Source organism: Denticeps clupeoides, chromosome 5 (genome assembly GCF_900700375.1).
Source record: "Denticeps clupeoides chromosome 5, fDenClu1.1, whole genome shotgun sequence".
Classification (NCBI taxonomy): domain Eukaryota; kingdom Metazoa; phylum Chordata; class Actinopteri; order Clupeiformes; family Denticipitidae; genus Denticeps; species Denticeps clupeoides.
Window position 1 is genome coordinate 32,255,479 of NC_041711.1, and position 17,933 is coordinate 32,273,411.

Genomic DNA, 17,933 nt, shown 5'->3' on the forward strand with positions numbered 1-17,933 from the left:
AGGGACAGAATCATAGTTAGTAGGGTTCAAACATGCGACTTTTGGGTCATCTGCTTCATAAGCCACTAGGCCACTATCATTCTTACATAATATGTGCATCATTTTTTAGGTGTACATATTTCACCCACGTAGTAACACATACTTAGTTTGTAGAGGGAATGTCTTTGCCGGTTGTTCCCCCTCTTCAAACCCAATACTCTCCTGAACTGTCCATTTTTAGGTCATTTCTGTTTTTCACTCAATTACCTCTGTCCATGTGAACTTTCATGCGGACTCCATTAACTGGCCTCAGGTTTCTGGTCTGTTATTTGCCACAGAATGTCACAAAGGTGTTAGTTACAAAGTCCAGGTTTGTTTCAGAGCCAAGACTCGCAGCAACACTGTCACGACTACGGACTTACGGGGGAAGGAAGCGCAGAGGTCTGACATGTTGGGAAGGGGTTTTTATTAACAAATAAACAATAAAGAAATACAAATAAACAATGGCGCGGTGGCCGAAACAGTTTAACGTAAATAATGAACTGAAACAAACCCGTAGGCGTGTGGCGATTGCCAGAACTCAAAAACACATAAAACTAAATCAGGTCAAGTTCGTGCAGAGAGTTCACGAAAATGCCAGCAACCCCGAACGGGCGGAAACTTCCGGCATTTATGGGGCGTCAGGATTAAAGTCAGGTGTGGAGGCCAGCTGCAGGCAATCCTGACAGAGCCCCCCCTCCAAGGGCTACGTCCTCGGAGCCCCAACAGTACCATCAGTGGAGGCGGCGGGGTGGACGGCGGCAACCACAGGGCTCCTGCCCTGCTGTATCCTCCCCTTGGAGGACCCGGTCCCTCGGGCTGGCTCCCCGGCGTGGTCAGGCGTGGCGGCCCCGGTCCCTCGGGCTGGCTCCCCGGCGTGGTCAGGCGTGGCGGCCCCGGTCCCTCGGGCTGGCTCCCCGGCGTGGTCAGGCGTGGCGGCCCCGGTCCCTCGGGCTGGCTCCCCGGCGTGGTCAGGCGTGGCGGCCCCGGTCCCTCGGGCTGGCTCCCCGGCGTGGTCCCGCTTGGCGGCCCCGGACCCTCGGCCTGGCTCCCCGGCGTGGTCCCGCTTGGCGGCCCCGGACCCTCGGCCTGGCTCCCCGGCGTGGTCCCGCTTGGCGGCCCCGGACCCTCGGCCTGGCTCCCCGGCGTGGTCCCGCATGACGGCCCCGGACTCCCGTACCTGCACACAATAATCAGGGCCGATCCATCTGGGTACGTGTGGGCCCTGTCTCCACATGTCCCCTCTGACACATCTTGTGTCACCCCCTGCACCGCGCAGGGAGATTGTCCCAGAGCCTCCGGCGACTGTTCCAGGCACCCCAGGCTGGTGCCTTCTGGGACTATGCAGCCCCTCTCACTGCACGGCCCTGGTGCCAAGGGGGGGGCATTGCCAGACCATCCGGCTAGCCCCTTCTGCGTCCGTTGGGACAAGCAGGCCCTCTTCCTGTCTGTCCCAGCTGGGTCCTCATGCCTACCCGGGGGCTCTATGGCGCTCCACCCCTCTGGAGGCAGACGCAGGCCCATGCCTGGCCCGCCCTCCTCACTCGCTACCGGAGGACCCAGCTCCATCGCTTCCCCACCTCCCCTCCCCTCAGGAGGAGTCCCCAACCCGAACTGCACCCCCCCAAAAAATTCTTTGGGGGAGCACCCCCCCCGGCTGGACTTAGGGGTACCTTGGGGCTCGTCCACCTCGCCTTGGACCGGTGCAGTCAGGTTGGGAACTCCCTCCCTGGGGTTCGGCTCTGCTGTTGGGTCACCATCTGGTGGACACAAAGAGGGGAAGTGGGGGCGACATACGGACACATATGCCACGCACACACACACAGACAGAGACAGACAGAAGAGAGGGTCGTCTGGTTCCCTCTCTGAGCTCTCCGGGACCTCCTCAGGGGGCACAGCCAGAATCTCGGGAGGCGCGACCTTCTCGTCGCCCGCCAGTGCTTGGTCTTCTTGCCCCGGATCCTGACTGGCGCTGGATGTGGTGGAGGGGCAGAGTTCGATCCCTGGCTCAGGCTCTGGCCGATCAAACTCCGCCCTCAGTCTCTGCTGGAAGTCCCGAAAACTCCTGTCGGTCTCTCCCTGCTGCCAGGCAGCGTCGCTGGAGATGGTGGTGGGCGTGTGGCGTGGGGGGTGGTGGACGTCTTCTCCAGCATGTGGGGGCGCTGGTGATGCGCTGCCGTTCAGCTGGGGAACGTCCGAGCAGAGGGAAGGCGGGTCGGCGACTGGAACTGGGAGGGCATCTTCCCTGTGAGGCAGTTCCGACAGTGCAGTTGCTGGTTGGCGACCTCCTGTCGCCCTGTTCCACCAGCTTACGCCCGCATCGCTGTCCTCCTCCTCACTGTTGTCGCACCTCTGGGACTGACGTGGGTTTCCACGGACCTCGCAACGGACGGGCACGATGGGCGGAGCCATCCCGGCACCGACTGCCCAATCGGCGTCATCCTCGTGTTGGTCCGTGTCGACCTCATACCCTCGGAAGTCACGTGGATCTTCACGGATGTCGCGACAATCTCGGACGCGCGCGCTGGGTGGAGCCATCCCGGCCCCGACTGCCCAACGAAAATCCACGTCATTGTCGCTTTCGTCATCCGTGTCCTCCCACCTGTGACTCCGAGGGTCGTCCACCCTGCGGACATCCTGGACCCAGGGTGCGATCAACTCCCAGGGACAGTACTCTGGCCATTCGGGCTGGAGGCTGCCCATCCCCTCGCCGGAGGGACGCCGCCGTTGTTGTCGCTTCTCACCCCCCTGGAAGTGACGTGGGTCCCCACGGACCTTGCGACGATCGCAGACTGGTGCGATGGGCGGAGCCCAACTCTCGTCTCCCGTGCTCTCGTCGTCGTCCGTGTCGTCCCAGTCCACGGGGAGCCTTGCCAGCAGAGCGCAGAGTTCTTGGCTTGACATGGCGAAGATCGTGGGGGTCGCATCTTCTGCGCTCGCTGCCCACGTCACTTCCTCGCTGCTGCCGACGCCAACGTCCTCGCTCCGCCCACTCACCCGCCGACGTTGTCGCTTCCGGGTTTCGCGGAGTTTCCCGGGGGTGACGTCATCACCCGGCGCCGCGTACCACGGCTTCTCGGGGAGAAAACGCTCCACCAGAACGGGCGGCGCGTCTCTCCCCTGCCGTCCGCGTTCGCCGCGCCGGGCTGCGTCCTTCGCGGCGTTTCTTCTCCTCTGTTTTTTACCTCTGCGCTTTTGGGTGGGTCGCTGGCATTCTGTCACGACTACGGACTTACGGGGGAAGGAAGCGCAGAGGTCTGACATGTTGGGAAGGGGTTTTTATTAACAAATAAACAATAAAGAAATACAAATAAACAATGGCGCGGTGGCCGAAAACAGTTTAACGTAAATAATGAACTGAAACAAACCCGTAGGCGTGTGGCGATTGCCAGAACTCAAAAACACATAAAACTAAATCAGGTCAAGTTCGTGCAGAGAGTTCACGAAAATGCCAGCGACCCCGAACGGGCGGAAACTTCCGGCATTTATGGGGCGTCAGGATTAAAGTCAGGTGTGGAGCCCAGCTGCAGGCAATCCTGACAAACACTTTGTTCCTGGAATTATTACTGAATCATTACAGTAAGATTGTCCTTCATTTCGATCCCAGCCCATAAAAAACTGTAACATTATTGATGGCTGGAATGATCCAGATTCTCCTCGACTGAGATGAGATGCAGGATGTTGGCCGTAGTCTCCAAAGAAAGATCTGGTATCCCACAACCATGCAAAATATTAACAGGAAACCAAGGGGTTAGGAAATATAATTTAGTTCATCTTTTCATTTTGTGATTTCTTTTGGTCTGACCACACAGCCAACAGAGAGTGGGAAGAAATCTTTTGCAATCATTTTGCTTTTGAGTCAGCTGTGGAAACCACTTGCAGTGTGTGTATGGGTGTAATTAAAGACAGGACTCAAGTACTCAAAAAAATGCTTCTCAGATTCAGAAATTATTAGAATCAGCCCCCGACGGGATATATGTGTAGGCAGACGGAGCAGACAAGCTGAGGGTGTGACCAAAGGTGAGTGGACCGATAAACATTGATCAGATGTTTCTGATATTGGTCTTGTACAGGACAACACATGGAAATTATTATTATGTTGTCCAGAAGCGCCAGGACAAGAACCTGCTCTGGTACCTATCAGGGATAGATCTTTGTCTCTCTGTCTCAGTCCCAGTTATGAATCGCAGGTGTATCTAGTGGACACTGCCTATATAAGCTTCCCAGTGTCACAGTGCAACTTTCTTTAGGTGGGTCCAATTTATCCTCCTGGTTCAGCCTAGGGTGTGGGGTTTCTCAGCACAAGAGTGTTTCTCCAGGAGTGCTATAAGGGCTGCCACAAGACCACATGGAGGAAATGAACCATAACCATAGTCCATCCCAGTCATTTAAACAATGTCAAGAAATTTGGTTCAGAGGAAGAAGGAGTGGATATGTTATGAAATTTAAGGCAGAAGATTGATGAGCAAAGGCGTTAAGGAATGGTGTAGCTGTACCTATTTATAAGGGAGATGTTGAGGGCTTTGTGAACTATGGAGGGATGGATGACACACACACACTTGGAAATGTTTATAGCGAGATCACTCTTAAAATGGAACCCATTTTAATGCCAAACAGAGGAACAACTGAGACAGCAGGTAACAAACCATACACTTGCATGTGGACCGGATTTTTAATAAAGGGCTTATGGTGGACAGTGAGGTGGACCGGGGACTGTGACAAATAACTTAATAATGCACTTGATTATTATTTGTAGTGAAATTATTTATAAATGATATAGTACCTTAGGTCACTTCATCATGGTGTCCTATCTACAATTACCCGTTTTTCAAGGTCACACAACAATGTCCAGCTCATTTATGGATCTTGCAATTTTTAAAATATAAAACAAAACCGAAGACACAGGACTGTGACATAAGACACTTGAGCTCATGTAATAAACAAACAAAAAAAAGCAATAGCCAAAGCTTTTGCTGTGATTGCTGCATTTCACACCCTTGGATTCTGAGGGTACCCGGACTCTGAGTGCAGGCCACGCCCCCTTGAGTGCCTGCACCAGCAGCCCGTACTAAAAAGTGTTCCTGCACCAGTGGTCCGAGTTCTGGTATTTCACTGAACCAGAAAAAAAAGATGGTGAGTCTTGGTCCAGTGTCCATTCTGAAATTGTATGTGATTGAGAGTGATCCTTCCCCATTTCCAACCCCCCTCTGTCCCAAGCTGAGTCCTGAGTGTTGTTTTAAATGTTGATTTCATTTGGAAATGAATGTGTGGAGCAAATCTGCGCTTGGCTCCTCCCCTTCCTGTCCTGTGACAGTTAGACAACTGGGATGGTTTTCCAACGGTGCTGAAGGTTTGTGCAGTTTCTTATCATTCATTCACGTTAATGGGCATCTCACGAAGCAGCTTTTGATTATGACAATAGTGCCATGAGGGTAAAAAGAGGCAACCTCACTTTCTCTGGCTACAAAAAATATGTTCTAGTGACATATAGCAGAATTAGTAACAACAGACATTATTTTAGTACCATTGTAAGATGCAATACCCAGTGTCCTTATAAAGTGAGGTTCATATAATATTTATTCATATAATATTTGATGAGCACAATATTTCAAATTGATACGTAACCATAAAAATAAATATAAAACTGTATGACTGCATCTTCTTACATTTGAATATTTCCATGCAATCCTCAGTACCATATATAAACTGTGAACAAAGTTCTGTGTAAGTGTGTCTAAACTCAACGCAGGAAAGACCCTGTGCATGCTGTCAGCATACATGGAAGTGTAACAGTTTATTCAGCATAAATGTTTACACATACTGGTTAAGTATGCCGCAGCCCACTAATAATGATGTCCCCACTGTTATGACTGAAGAGAGTTGGGATAATGTAACCCTAACACTTTCCACTAATATTTTAGCGAGCAAATCCAGCCACATCTCTAAAAGGCCATGTCTGTACTCCTCGCGGCCCCTACAACCAAACACACCGTATAAACAGAATTCTCTGACTCAGGACGTTGTTTACACGCCATCATCCACTTAAGAAACCTTAAGAATGTACATCAAACCTAGCATATAGTAAAAATAGACTTAATGTGCATCATTTATTTGTATTATGAGAAAAATAAATATCTTAGATTTTTCCTGTGCATTAATTTCAATCATTTTTTGCTATTCACCAACCCAGCCAATGGGGATGCACGTATCAGTGCGTTTCTTGGTGCTGGTCCCAAGACCGGGTAAATGGGGAGGGTTGCATCAGGAAGGGTACTCGGCATCAGCCAGACCAGCTGATCTGCTTGTATCATTTTATACATTTATTTAAATGCATTGATTCTAAAGGGAAATGTAGGTATCCATAAACTTTTTTAGACAAATAAAATCACCTTTAGAGAGCAGTGTCTGGACAACAAAGCCGATAGATCAAGTTCTCACTATAAGAAAATAAAGGAATTCACTTTTACTTTCCCAAAAGAATTCAGATTGAGTGTTAAATAAAACAAGACAATTTGAATAACTCTTCTCGTATGTAACGTGGGATTTACTGCCAGATGCAAGCTGCTGGGTGCCATCTCTGGATGGATCCAAAGATGACCGTCACATGGATGATGGGAGGCATCAGGTTTACAGCAATTGAGCTTCCCAACCTCAAGCAGCCATGGACGTTTAATGATAAAGACAAGATTTCACATACACATACTACCACATATCTTTCTACTGAGGCTTAAACTCTGATTTATACTCCAGGAACAACAGGACTGGTGACTTTGTCCCTCATTCAATCACCTGGATATACCAACACAGCAGCACATACAGAGTTGTTGAGCCAAAACACACAGACGGAAACTTTGACATTCAAAGAAGCACTTGTGTGTTAAATTCCAACCTTTTCTTTTTCTCTAAATGTATATGCTGTAAATGTACTATGGGCAGCGATGCAGTGAACTCACTTTCTGTAAGTAAGTCATTTTTTTTATGGATCAAATGAAAAACCTAAATCCCTTTGTTTGGCTGGTAGTTGCATGTCTGACCAGACAGTGGCAGTAACACGTTTTAAACTCTGGGGGAAGATTTAAAAAAAAGGAATGTTGCTTGTCATTTGAAACCATGCCATTTTGTGTTTAGTCTGTTTTGTAATAAAGTTATTATTCAGATTAATCGAATCGTGTGTTGTTGCTTTTTTAATCTGTATCTGGATATAATTTTATTTCATGCAAAAAAAAACAACAACTTTAAATTACATACGCTATGTCCCAATTAAAAATGTGTCACAGAGATGTTTGAACATAATAACGTTTGTACAATGTCGCGATCTATTCCATATTCGTTTTCCAGTTCCTGAACCGAATCAGAGGGGTCGTTCTTAAAGTAAACTAACTTCCTGTTACTATCAAAATAAAAGTGCTTCATCATAAAGGTAATATATCATATATTAGTCTAAAACTAAGTCTAAATCCATTCATAGTAAATGTGTTGTGAAAGCATTGCTGTTTTTGAAAGCCATGAGATATTAGAGTAAACAGGAGTATTTTGGAGCAAAAGTGTCAGTGAGGTTTACTTGTAGTCTAAAGCTTGTTTATTGCATTAACTTGCTTGTACACAGATGTGGAAAGTAACAAATTACAGTAACCACGTTACTGTAATCGAGTAGTTTTTTAGAGTAATTAGTAATATTTAAGTTGATTTTGAAATAGGTCATTTTACTTTTACTCAATTACATTTTTAGACAAGAAGTTTCTCCTCTGTCTACTCTGTAGCTCTGACAGAGTGGCCATCAAATTAATGGTCACCTCCTCAACTAAGGCCCTTCTCCCCCGTTTATTTTTTGTTCTTTTTATTGTAATGTTTGAGTTGGAAATACAATTCAGAATTTGGTACTTTTTTGGCCAACTGTGCTTAAAATGTTTTATGTGGTGGTTTGAACATTCATTGAACATTCAACATTTCGCCTAAATGTTCAATAAAAACAACTAGTGCTGTTGAAAGTAACTAAGTAACTTTACTCAAAGTATTTTTTTACTTTTACTCAAATAGATTTTTTTTACTTGAGTAGAATTTAAGCAAAGTAAAGATACTTTAACTGAATTTAAAAAAAAATCCCCTCTTTCCACCTATGCTTGTACATCATATTCCTATTGCTCAAATGTGTTACATTTGCGACTGTCAAACATTCAATACTCTTCTCTAACGGGTGGTAGTAGCCTAGTGGGTAACTGTAGGTCGCTCTGGATAAGCGCGCCTGATAAATGCTGTAAATGTAAATGTAAAAACACATGCCGTGCGGAAGGTTTTACTTTTAAACGCTTGTTCCTGAAAGTACTTTTTCCGGTTTCCGCTTTCACGTTGCGTGAACGACAGCGTCACAGCAGTGTGCGCGGCCGTGATGTAATCGCGTTTGTAGTCCGGAAACGTCTGTCTGTCACAGCAGTGTGCGCGGCCGTGATGTAATCGCGTTTGTAGTCCGGAAACGTCTGTCTTTAAAAACACGCAGGGTTGTTCGAAGCGTCTACGTGCGCAGCTCGTAATTTAGCGCGGTTCGCGGCGACTTCAGCCGGTCAACGCAGTTAGCCAACTAACATAAACACAACGTAGTTAGCCGACGATGAAGCTCCGACTCGGTTCCGACAGAGGCTGTGGCGGTCCGGATTAGCGCCTTCCTTTCTCGCCTTTGCTGCTCGGATTGACAACCCCGAGCAGGATGGACTGTGCTGCGCTGGAGCAGGATGCGGTCAAATTTGCCAAATGCGCTGTTTCTTTTGACCAAAAGGGAAAGTATAACGAAGCCGTGTTCTACTACAAGGTGAGGCGCGGCGCGGCGCTCGGCTCCGTGTAACTCCGAACATCGCGGCCGTGACGCCTGTTCCGTTTGTTAACAGGAGGCGGCTCAAGCCCTCATTTACGCGGGCATGGCGGGATCCAAACTGGACGCCATCCAGGACAAGGTTAACGAGTACCTGGACCGCGTACAGGCTCTTCATAATGCGGGTCAGTCGCACTGGCGACTGCCAGAACCTCAACTGCAGGGTTCATTTTATTCTCCAGATCACAGCAAACCAGTTTTACGTTGCCGCACACTCTCCATTTCAAATATTACACATTTTATGATCCTCATGATTCGTTAAAACCTTGTCTAGGAATATACAGTACAGGCCAAAAGTTTGGACACCATCTCATTCAAAATGTTTTTTAACAAAAAAAGGTGAAATAACTGAAAACATGTTTTATATTCTAGTTTCTTTGCTCTGATTCCTGCTTTGCTTCAAGAGGTCGTCACCTGAAATGCTTCTCCAACAGTCTTGAAGGAGTTCCCAGAGGTGTTTAGCACTTGTTGGGGTCCAGCTCACCCCAAACCATCTGGATTGGGTTCAGGTCCGGTGACTGTGGAGGCCAGGTCTCCACTTTTTGTTAAGTACAGAACTCCACATGTGTTCATTCATAGTTTTGATGCCTTCAGTGAGAATCTACCAACGTAAATGGTTATGAAAATAAAGAAAACATTTTGAATGAGATGGTGTCCAAACTTTTGGCCTGTACTGTATCTTGAAAAGACCAGACTTTGTGTGAAGGAGATTCTGTTTGCAATACTGTTCTTACCAGGTGCAATTCTAAGGATTTTATTTTAGATTGCTCTTGTGTGCTGTGGCAGTCATTTACACGCGTGATGTCCTCCAGGGTCCTGTCCTGTGTTTTCTAATTCCTAGTTCATGTGGCTGGTTGGTTGTTTTCTGAACAGTTCAGGCCCAGAGCAGCGATCCTTTGAAGACAAAGCACCAGCTGGACCTGGAAAGGGCCTACTTCCTGGTGACACAGGCTTTTGAAGAGGATGAGAAGTCCAACAGTGACGAGGCCATCGAGCTCTACATGCAGGCGGTGGAGCTCTGCATTCAGGCGGTGAGCAGTGCGGACGGCTCTCCATTTCCTTGACTGACCGCTTAATTGACTCTGGAGGTAATTTTTTTTTTTTTTACGTGATTGGGTCTGATTCTGAGCCTGTTTCTCTAATAGTCCAATGAAGTGACCGATCTGACCCTGCAAGGCAAACTGAAGCAGCTGGCTCGCCAGGCGCTGGATCGGTAAGTGAAGCCCACCACGACAGAACAGGAGATGCAAGTAGACTGTCCTGTGGTGGAATCAACCGTGATAAAAGAAAGCGACGGGACAGTCCGTTTTTCTTCTGTTAGAGTTTCAGTGTTTGCTCTTAGCTCTGATTCTTCAGATGTCCGTTTCTTTTTCTTTCTTTGATTATGTTTACTTCATATTGTCATAGAGCAGAGGGGTTAAAGGACTCTCTTACCAAAACTCCAGCCCAGGACAAGGCCGCTTCGGCTGGGCCCAAATCCAGTGGCCCAGTGAGACAGTTCTTTCCCCTGGGTCCAGAATTTTCCCTCCACGACCGGCCACAGCCTTTGAGGGCGGTACAGTCCAGCGAGCCTCAGGGTCAGCGCTACACTGCCGAAGAGATCGAGGTCCTCAGGTGAAATTTGGAAGATGGTTCAACCTGTGGCGTGCGTGGTTTTAAGGTCATCGAAAGCGTTTGTGTGTGTGTGCCAGCACTGGAATCATTTTATTGTGTCTCCCATTTGCATTGGACTTTTCAGGAGTACCTCTAAGATCAATGGAATTGAATATGTCCCGTTCATGAGTGTCGACCTGAAGGAGCGGTTTGCTTTTCCAGTCCCTTTTTCGTGAGTCACCGAAATTTGCATCTGACACATCAAATCACAGAGTGCCGGATTTGTGGGTTCTGAGTTATTAAAATAAGGGTATTTTCAGATCAGGTCCTGGTTAACTAAAGGAGGGATTACAACGGTTGACAATTAAAGCACTTGTGTAAATTGCTCTGGATTAATTTACTGCTAAATGTAGTAAATATAAATCATGTAAAAAAGAAACATCACATTTTCTAACACACACACACACATATATATATATATTTTAATGTATTTACTTTTCTTTATTTAGCAGACGCTTTTATCCAAAGCGACTTACAATAGGAAGACACCAGCAATTCTCGTTCGATTTCTATAGAATATTGAGTTTACAAACTAAGAGCCCTGATAAGGCTTAGACTTGTCAGTGAAGAGCATGCTCAGAGATTGTTAGGTGCTAGACGAAGAAAAATGATAATGTATTTATACATTTTTATTGTTTGTGCAATGTGTACGCATGTGCGTGTATTTATTTGTTTGTGTTAGAACGTTTGACGTTTCTATATATCTCATATCTTTCAGAGATAAGTGTGGCAAACTGGCCCTGTCGCCTAAGCAGAAAGCGATCTTCTCGCAGTGGGTTCGACCAAATGATATCTGCAACAATCCCATCATGATCTACACTGTGTCAAGTTTCAGCATCAAGCAGGTCACATAACTTGTTTAAGAAAGCTAAGGGAACACGCATTATGAATTACATTTTTTTTTTTTTTTTTTTTTAAATTTAAACTTACCCGTCCTTTAATTTGTGTTTTTCTCAGACTGTAGTGTCGGACTGTTCATTTGTTGCATCATTAGCCATCAGTGCCGCGTACGAAAGACGATACAAGAAGAAATTAATCACAAGGTAAAACTATTTTGCTCTCGAATTCAGTTCATTTTTCAATTTGTCTGCTGTCGGTTGTCTGCTGTCATGACAGCCAGCTGTATTTTAAATAATAATTTTTTTTCCGACATGATAATTCTGGGTTCTTGCTTTTATGGGGCAGTGGTGGCCTAGTGGTTAAGGAAGCGGCCCCGTAATCAGAAGGTTGCTGGTTCGAATCCCGATCTGCCAAGTTACCACTGAGGTGCCACTGAGCAAAGCACCGTCCCCACACACTGCTCCCCAGGCGCCTGTCATGGCTGCCCACTGCTCACTCAGGGTGATGGTTAAATGCAGAGGGCACATTTCATTGTGTGCACTATGTGCTATGTATTACGTGACAATCACTTCACTTTCACTTCACTTCATGTATGCAGCATCATCTATCCACAAAATAAAAAAGGGGAACCTGAGTACAACCCATGTGGAAAATACATGGTAAAACTGCACGTCAACGGTGTGCCTAGAAAGGTAAGGGAGGATTACATAAAAATACTTTTAAGATCTGAATTTCATTGAATTTTTCATTTCCAGTTGAATTAATGCTGCTCATCTATCTTTCAGGTCATCATTGACGACTTCCTTCCTGTTGATCGTAACGGGGAGCTGCTGTGTTCATATTCCAGTAATCGAAATGAGCTGTGGGTCTCACTCATAGAAAAGGCCTATATGAAGGTTATGGGAGGCTATGACTTTCCTGGCTCCAACTCGGTGAGGGTGTTTTTTGCCACTTCATATAATTTCCGATGGATGTGGTCCTGTTCAGTAAGTGTATTGTGTTTTGCCTGTTCCCTCTAGAATATAGATCTCCACGCACTGACTGGCTGGATTCCAGAGCGCATTGCTATGCACTCAGACAATCAGTCCTTCAACAAGGACAACACGTTCCGAATGCTGTACCAGCGGTAAGAACCAAATAATAACGTGGAAGCAGTGCTGAAAGAAAACTGCATGATTAATAAATGAAAAAAAAAAAAAAAACTGCTTCATCCCTCCCATATTCTGACGAAAGGTTTCACAGAGGTGATGTGCTCATCACCACAGCAACAGGTGTCATGACTGAAGAGGAAGGTGACCGATGGGGCTTGGTGCCCACCCATGCTTATGCTGTATTGGACATCAGGGAATACAAGGTAACCTTCCTGATGCTGGTGTTTTGAGTGCTGTCCCTGCCTTGTGGGTTTTCTGTACTGGTTCATGGGATGCTGTGATTTGGGGATGTAAATCTTTCTTTCTTCTTTTTTTCTCCTGTGGTTAAATTTGATGTGCACAGGGAAAACGGTTCCTGCAGCTGAAGAACCCATGGAGCCACCTCCGGTGGAAAGGGCGTTACAGCGAGCGAGATGAGAAGAACTGGACATCTGATCTGCTCAAGTACCTCAACTTTGACCCTAAAACAGCACAGAAGTTTGACAATGGTAGGGGGATGTTAACAGATAGTTAACATTTGTGAAAAAATCTTTGCCGTGTTTCATAGCATTTCATTCTGGCTGTTCTAGGTGTGTTCTGGATTATCTGGGAGGACCTTTGTCAGTACTATGATGTCATTTACCTGAGCTGGAATCCTGGTCTGTTCAAGGAGTCTTCCTGCATTCATAGGTCCGTTGTGTACAGACTTGTATGGATTTCGTAGCAAAAGATTTAGTGAAAGTAATTTCTGGATGTTTCCTGTCCTCCCTGTTTTTCATCTGCAGTACCTGGGATGGTAAGCAGGGCCCAGTGAAGGATGTTTACAGTCTTGCAAATAATCCGCAATACAAACTGGAGGTGCAGTGTCCACAGGGGGGTGCTGCTGTGTGGGTGCTCCTCACCAGACACATCACAGACAAGGTGTGTGGACGTCACAGAGCCAAGCCTTGTTGATTATTCCGTGATCCACCAAAACTAGTGTTCTGTGCTTGTCATTATTTTATATATATATATATATATATATATATATATATATATATTTTTTTTTTTTTACGTATCAAGACCATTAAAACATTCTTTGCCTTTTTAGGATGACTTTGCTCAAAACCGAGAGTTCATCACCTTAGTTGTTTACAAGAGCGATGGGAAGAAAGTTTATTATCCTGGTGGGTTTCCTCAAAACTTCATGGTCCTGAATTTTATGATGTTTGTGTAACGTTATCATTATCTTCTGAAGAGTTTTTTTCTTTCATACCAGTAGCAGTGTGCTGGCACCTGTTATCACTCTTGCATTGCCTTTGCATTACCTCTTATAGTTTCAGCTTTAACATTTTAAACAGCATGAATCCATGCCGTTATTCATTATCCAAGTCATGTTCTAGTTGGTTGGACATTGGTGTAACTGCTACAACATAAAATGATGCATTCAAGGTTTTGTTGATCTCTGAGTGATATGCCTACACAGCGGACCCACCACCCTACATTGATGGCATTCGAATCAATAGCCCTCATTACCTGACCAAGATCAAACTTACCAGTCCCGGCACCCACACTTTTACCCTGGTGGTGTCCCAGTATGAAAAACAGAACACCATCCACTACACGCTACGGGTAAGTGTGTTTTATTTTTTTATTTATTTTCTTCAAGAAACATGATTTTTAAGATAGAAGTGGTTTCCTATCAAAGAGTGTTTGGCCCGTGGGGAAAAAGTGCTTTATAGTGTGATTTCGCTCGTAACGTGAGATGAAAATAGAAAGCGACTGAAGAAATTTCAGAAAGTGTATGGTGTTAGTGAAGATCCATGCAAAAAAGAAAAAGATCTGTGTTAATACAAGGGCTATCGTAGAAACAGAATCTTCACAACATAATAAATATTGCATTTTTGCTGCCGTATCATCCGTCGAGTGCATAAAAGCCATGCTTTGAATGAGCGTGTTAGTTTAAGTGCCCTTGGAGGATGAGGAATTGTCTCAGACTTTCGTGTCTTAGATGATTTCACAGAAAGGGTCTATGGATATTTTCTGAGCTCTGAAAGATGTAGCTGTTGTAAATAATGCATGGACTAGCTTTCGTTCTCTGATGAACTCTCTCTCCAGAGACCAAAGCATCAGAAACCCTTTCTGTTTATTTCAACAGGTTTACTCCGGGTGCAAGTTTAACTTCTCCAAGATCCCAATGCCTTTCACTCACACCAAAAGGGTAAGTCTGCCGCTCCCCTCCAGTAATTAATCAGCACGAGGACAGCGGCCACTCCGTTTTCTTCACTGTTCAGATCAATGGCCAGTGGGCCGGGGCCAGCGCAGGCGGCTGTGGAAACTACAAAGAGACTTACAAGCACAACCCCATCTACCAGTTTAACCTGGAGAAGTCTGGACCGCTTCTGATTGAGCTGAGAGGCTCCAGGTGAGACTGCAGCACATCACTATGGCCACAAGATTTATTAAATAAGGTTGTAAATGCTGTAAAGACCCTTTCACTTTTTCATTCGAATTAAAATTTTTGACCTGACATCAAGCTGAATATAATATAATACATTGCATTGTATTTTATTAAGATATAGTAAATATTGCAACTCACAGCAACACAACCGATGAAATCTTAAAACATCATATGAAAGAAGTAGTTTATAGTCATGATAGAGAAATTGTTGTGCCATCATCAGTGGAGGATCACATGACATTTTAGACATACTGATAGGACATGAGACCAGGAAAGCAATTAAATAAAATAATAGAGGAAGTGCATTTTAACGTAGTAACTAAAGGTGCTTTCATGCCTACAGGCTTTAGTACGCTTGAATTGTACTGAACTTCGTTTCCCTACTTGGTACGGTTTGTTTCGTCTGGTGTGATCACAGTAATCACACTCAAGTGTGCATCCAAACAACTGCTCCGAGGCCCACAAAAAGAGGCGGTATCGATTCGAATCAAGTCACAAACTCTGGTGCGGTCCGCCTTGTGAGAACGCACACCAGACCAAAACAGGAAAAAATGCTATCACATGATATGAGAACAGTGAATTGTGGGTAAATTTGTTTTCAAGACAGATACGCAATACATTTTCAAAAGGCATGTTTTGCCTAAAGTGGTAAATGCATGTAATATAATAAGGTCGCCAGGGCAACGGCCAACCCAACCCTATTGACTTTTTAATCATGAACGTGAAGCGAACCAGTGTTCAAAACTCGCCAACTGATTTGCACCAAAGTAACTGTACTATGTTGTGGAAGCGCCCTAAGAGTGCAGGTGGTGAAATTATATACACACACACACACACACACACACACACACACACTCATTCAGAGGCACTATTTTTCTTGACCCCACTCTTTACTGGCGTGGCTTGTATAAGGATGGATTATAACCCATTGTTGAAATTAGCCCTGTTTTGTCCTCTCTCTTCAGGCAGTACAGCGTCGGCTTTGAGGTTCTGAACGTGTCAGCCATTGGGGAGGCTGGGCCATCTGGCATCCAGAGGAAGAGCAGTGGCGATTATCGGTATGGTCCCGCAGTCTCCCTGAACAGAGACAGTCATTCACCAGAAGCTCTAGGAGGAAAAAAATGTCCAGATACCAGCCACATTTTGACAGCATGCTTAAGACATGCATATGGATAAATGCATTGACAGAGTAGCCATGGTTTAAAGTCACCAACTGGCTTTCTCCTCTGCCCGTCCGTGTAGGTGTGGCTTCTGTTACCTGGAGCTGGAGCATCTCCCAGCTGGGATCTACAACGTCATCCCCACCACCTTTCTGCCCAAGCAGGAAGGACCTTTCTTCTTGGACTTCAGCAGCACCGCACCACTTCGCGTGTCTCAGCTTCAGTAGCGGACAACAGACGTTCCTGTCCTCGTCCTCTCCGGCCTTCTGTCTGTACTTCAACCCAAAGCTAATGACTGGGGATGACGTCACGTAGATGTCACCATCTAAAAGGGACATTTTTCTTCTGCTGGCGGTTGTGGGTATAGCTGCGTACCAAAATAACTGACCGAGTGGCGACTGCGTCCACCTCCAGGACAGGCTGCACAAGCTACGTATGACCACGAATGAAGGACAAGCACATGCACTTCTTCTAAGCAACGTCTCAGGAGGCTGGCACTTAGAGAACCTTTTAAACCACCACTGCAGCGTCGGTAAGACGTGATTGGATGAATGGGAAGGTCCGCGTTCTACCTATAAAGGGCTTCGCCTGAGTCACGTTGCTGCACTCTGGTGACATCGCTCACCGCTCACAGGCATTCGTTCACGTAGATTCCAGGTTATGAGTTGCCATTCTAAAGGATGCAGGGTTCCTCCCCTCCCTCGATCATTTATCAATTCAGGTCTATGAAATTTTAACGATGTAACACATTTGCCAAATGAAAGTAATATTAAACTGAGTTTTAATATTAGGTGAGTTTACCGGCTGTCCTCGAATGTGGGCTGCTGAATGCATGTCTCCGCTGTGGCATCTTTCAGTCATGCTCTATTCTTTTATACCTTCATTCATGTAGATCCTTTTTTTTTTTTTAATCACTCTGCTGCTTTATGAAACTGTTTTGCAGACGGTACATACAGTGCAAATGTTCCCAAAGAGAGTTTCAAAGAAGTAATAAGCAGTTTGGATTCTTGAAAGCACAAGCGCGCAACACACAACGGACTCTTGGGTCTTGCTGACCTGTTTGTGAGGGAAGTCAGCAGGTCATTCAAAGTCTTAATAAGTGTCACAAGATGGAGTCAGAACAACAGCAGTTCCAAGTTAAATAAAGTGCCAGACCAGTTTGGATTTGAACTCTTTTGGTCCGCACTTGTTTTTATAGCATGGATGTGGAAAATGGGTCTGTTATAACATGCTGTTCAGTGTGACTGACCCTCTTTTGGAGACCTCTGTTATTTAATATTAATTTTATTTGTGTACTATGGAGTGAAAAGTTTATTACAAGGTATATTCTCGGCAGCTGATCATTTATAACAGATCCCATACGGAGGAAAAGGTGATTAAAAACATCACGACAGCTGTCCAGGAAGCTAAATGTCATTTTTGACAGTATGTAGCTGTGCTGAAGAGTAAAAAAAAAAAAAAAAAAGAATATTACTTGAAGATGTGTGTAATGAATATGCTCACAGCCACTCTTACAATCTCTCAAACTATTTTATTGCAGTTTGGTATTATGTGAAATCCTAATTTTGCAACCTGGTAAATGTAAGATTTCCACTGTTAACATACAAATATGGAACTGCTAGATTAAAAAAGCAAGTCAATGGGCTGAAATAACCATGTCCGCGTCTCACAGTTGGCACGCATAATTGCAGGATCCTGATCCCATGGTAGTCTGCATGTACTTTTGTTTGCAATAAATACGCAGGATCAGATCTGTGATATGAATATGTGTGGCCTAAAAAACAAGTGATAAACAGGCTCCACTAAATAAAGGAGAATTTTGGGGATTT

At 45.4% G+C, this 17,933-nt stretch overlaps 1 protein-coding gene across 1 annotated transcript; it reads left to right on the forward strand.

Annotated features, from left to right (window-relative positions):
- Nucleotides 1–8,449: 8,449 nt before the first annotated feature.
- Nucleotides 8,450–17,930, forward strand: capn7 (calpain 7). Its single transcript, XM_028979988.1, has 21 exons — nt 8,450–8,821; nt 8,898–9,006; nt 9,755–9,912; nt 10,027–10,094; nt 10,289–10,495; nt 10,620–10,706; nt 11,253–11,379; nt 11,492–11,577; nt 11,973–12,066; nt 12,160–12,306; nt 12,394–12,500; nt 12,608–12,728; nt 12,869–13,013; nt 13,095–13,194; nt 13,290–13,425; nt 13,595–13,670; nt 13,970–14,115; nt 14,642–14,704; nt 14,778–14,908; nt 15,910–16,002; nt 16,187–17,930. Exons 1-21 carry the CDS (start codon nt 8,720–8,722, stop codon nt 16,329–16,331), a joined length of 2,448 nt encoding a protein of 815 aa, XP_028835821.1. The 5' UTR covers nt 8,450–8,719; the 3' UTR covers nt 16,332–17,930.
- The last annotated feature ends 3 nt before the right edge of the window (nt 17,931–17,933 follow it).

Coding starts and splice junctions, on each gene's coding strand:
- capn7 (XM_028979988.1), top strand. CDS start 8,720: ATGGACTGTGCTGCGCTGGAGCAGGATGCGGTCAAATTTGCCAAATGC. Junction 10,095..10,288: donor GCTCGCCAGGCGCTGGATCG/GTAAGTGAAGCC, acceptor ATATTGTCATAG/AGCAGAGGGGTTAAAGGACT. Junction 14,705..14,777: donor CTTTCACTCACACCAAAAGG/GTAAGTCTGCCG, acceptor TTCACTGTTCAG/ATCAATGGCCAGTGGGCCGG.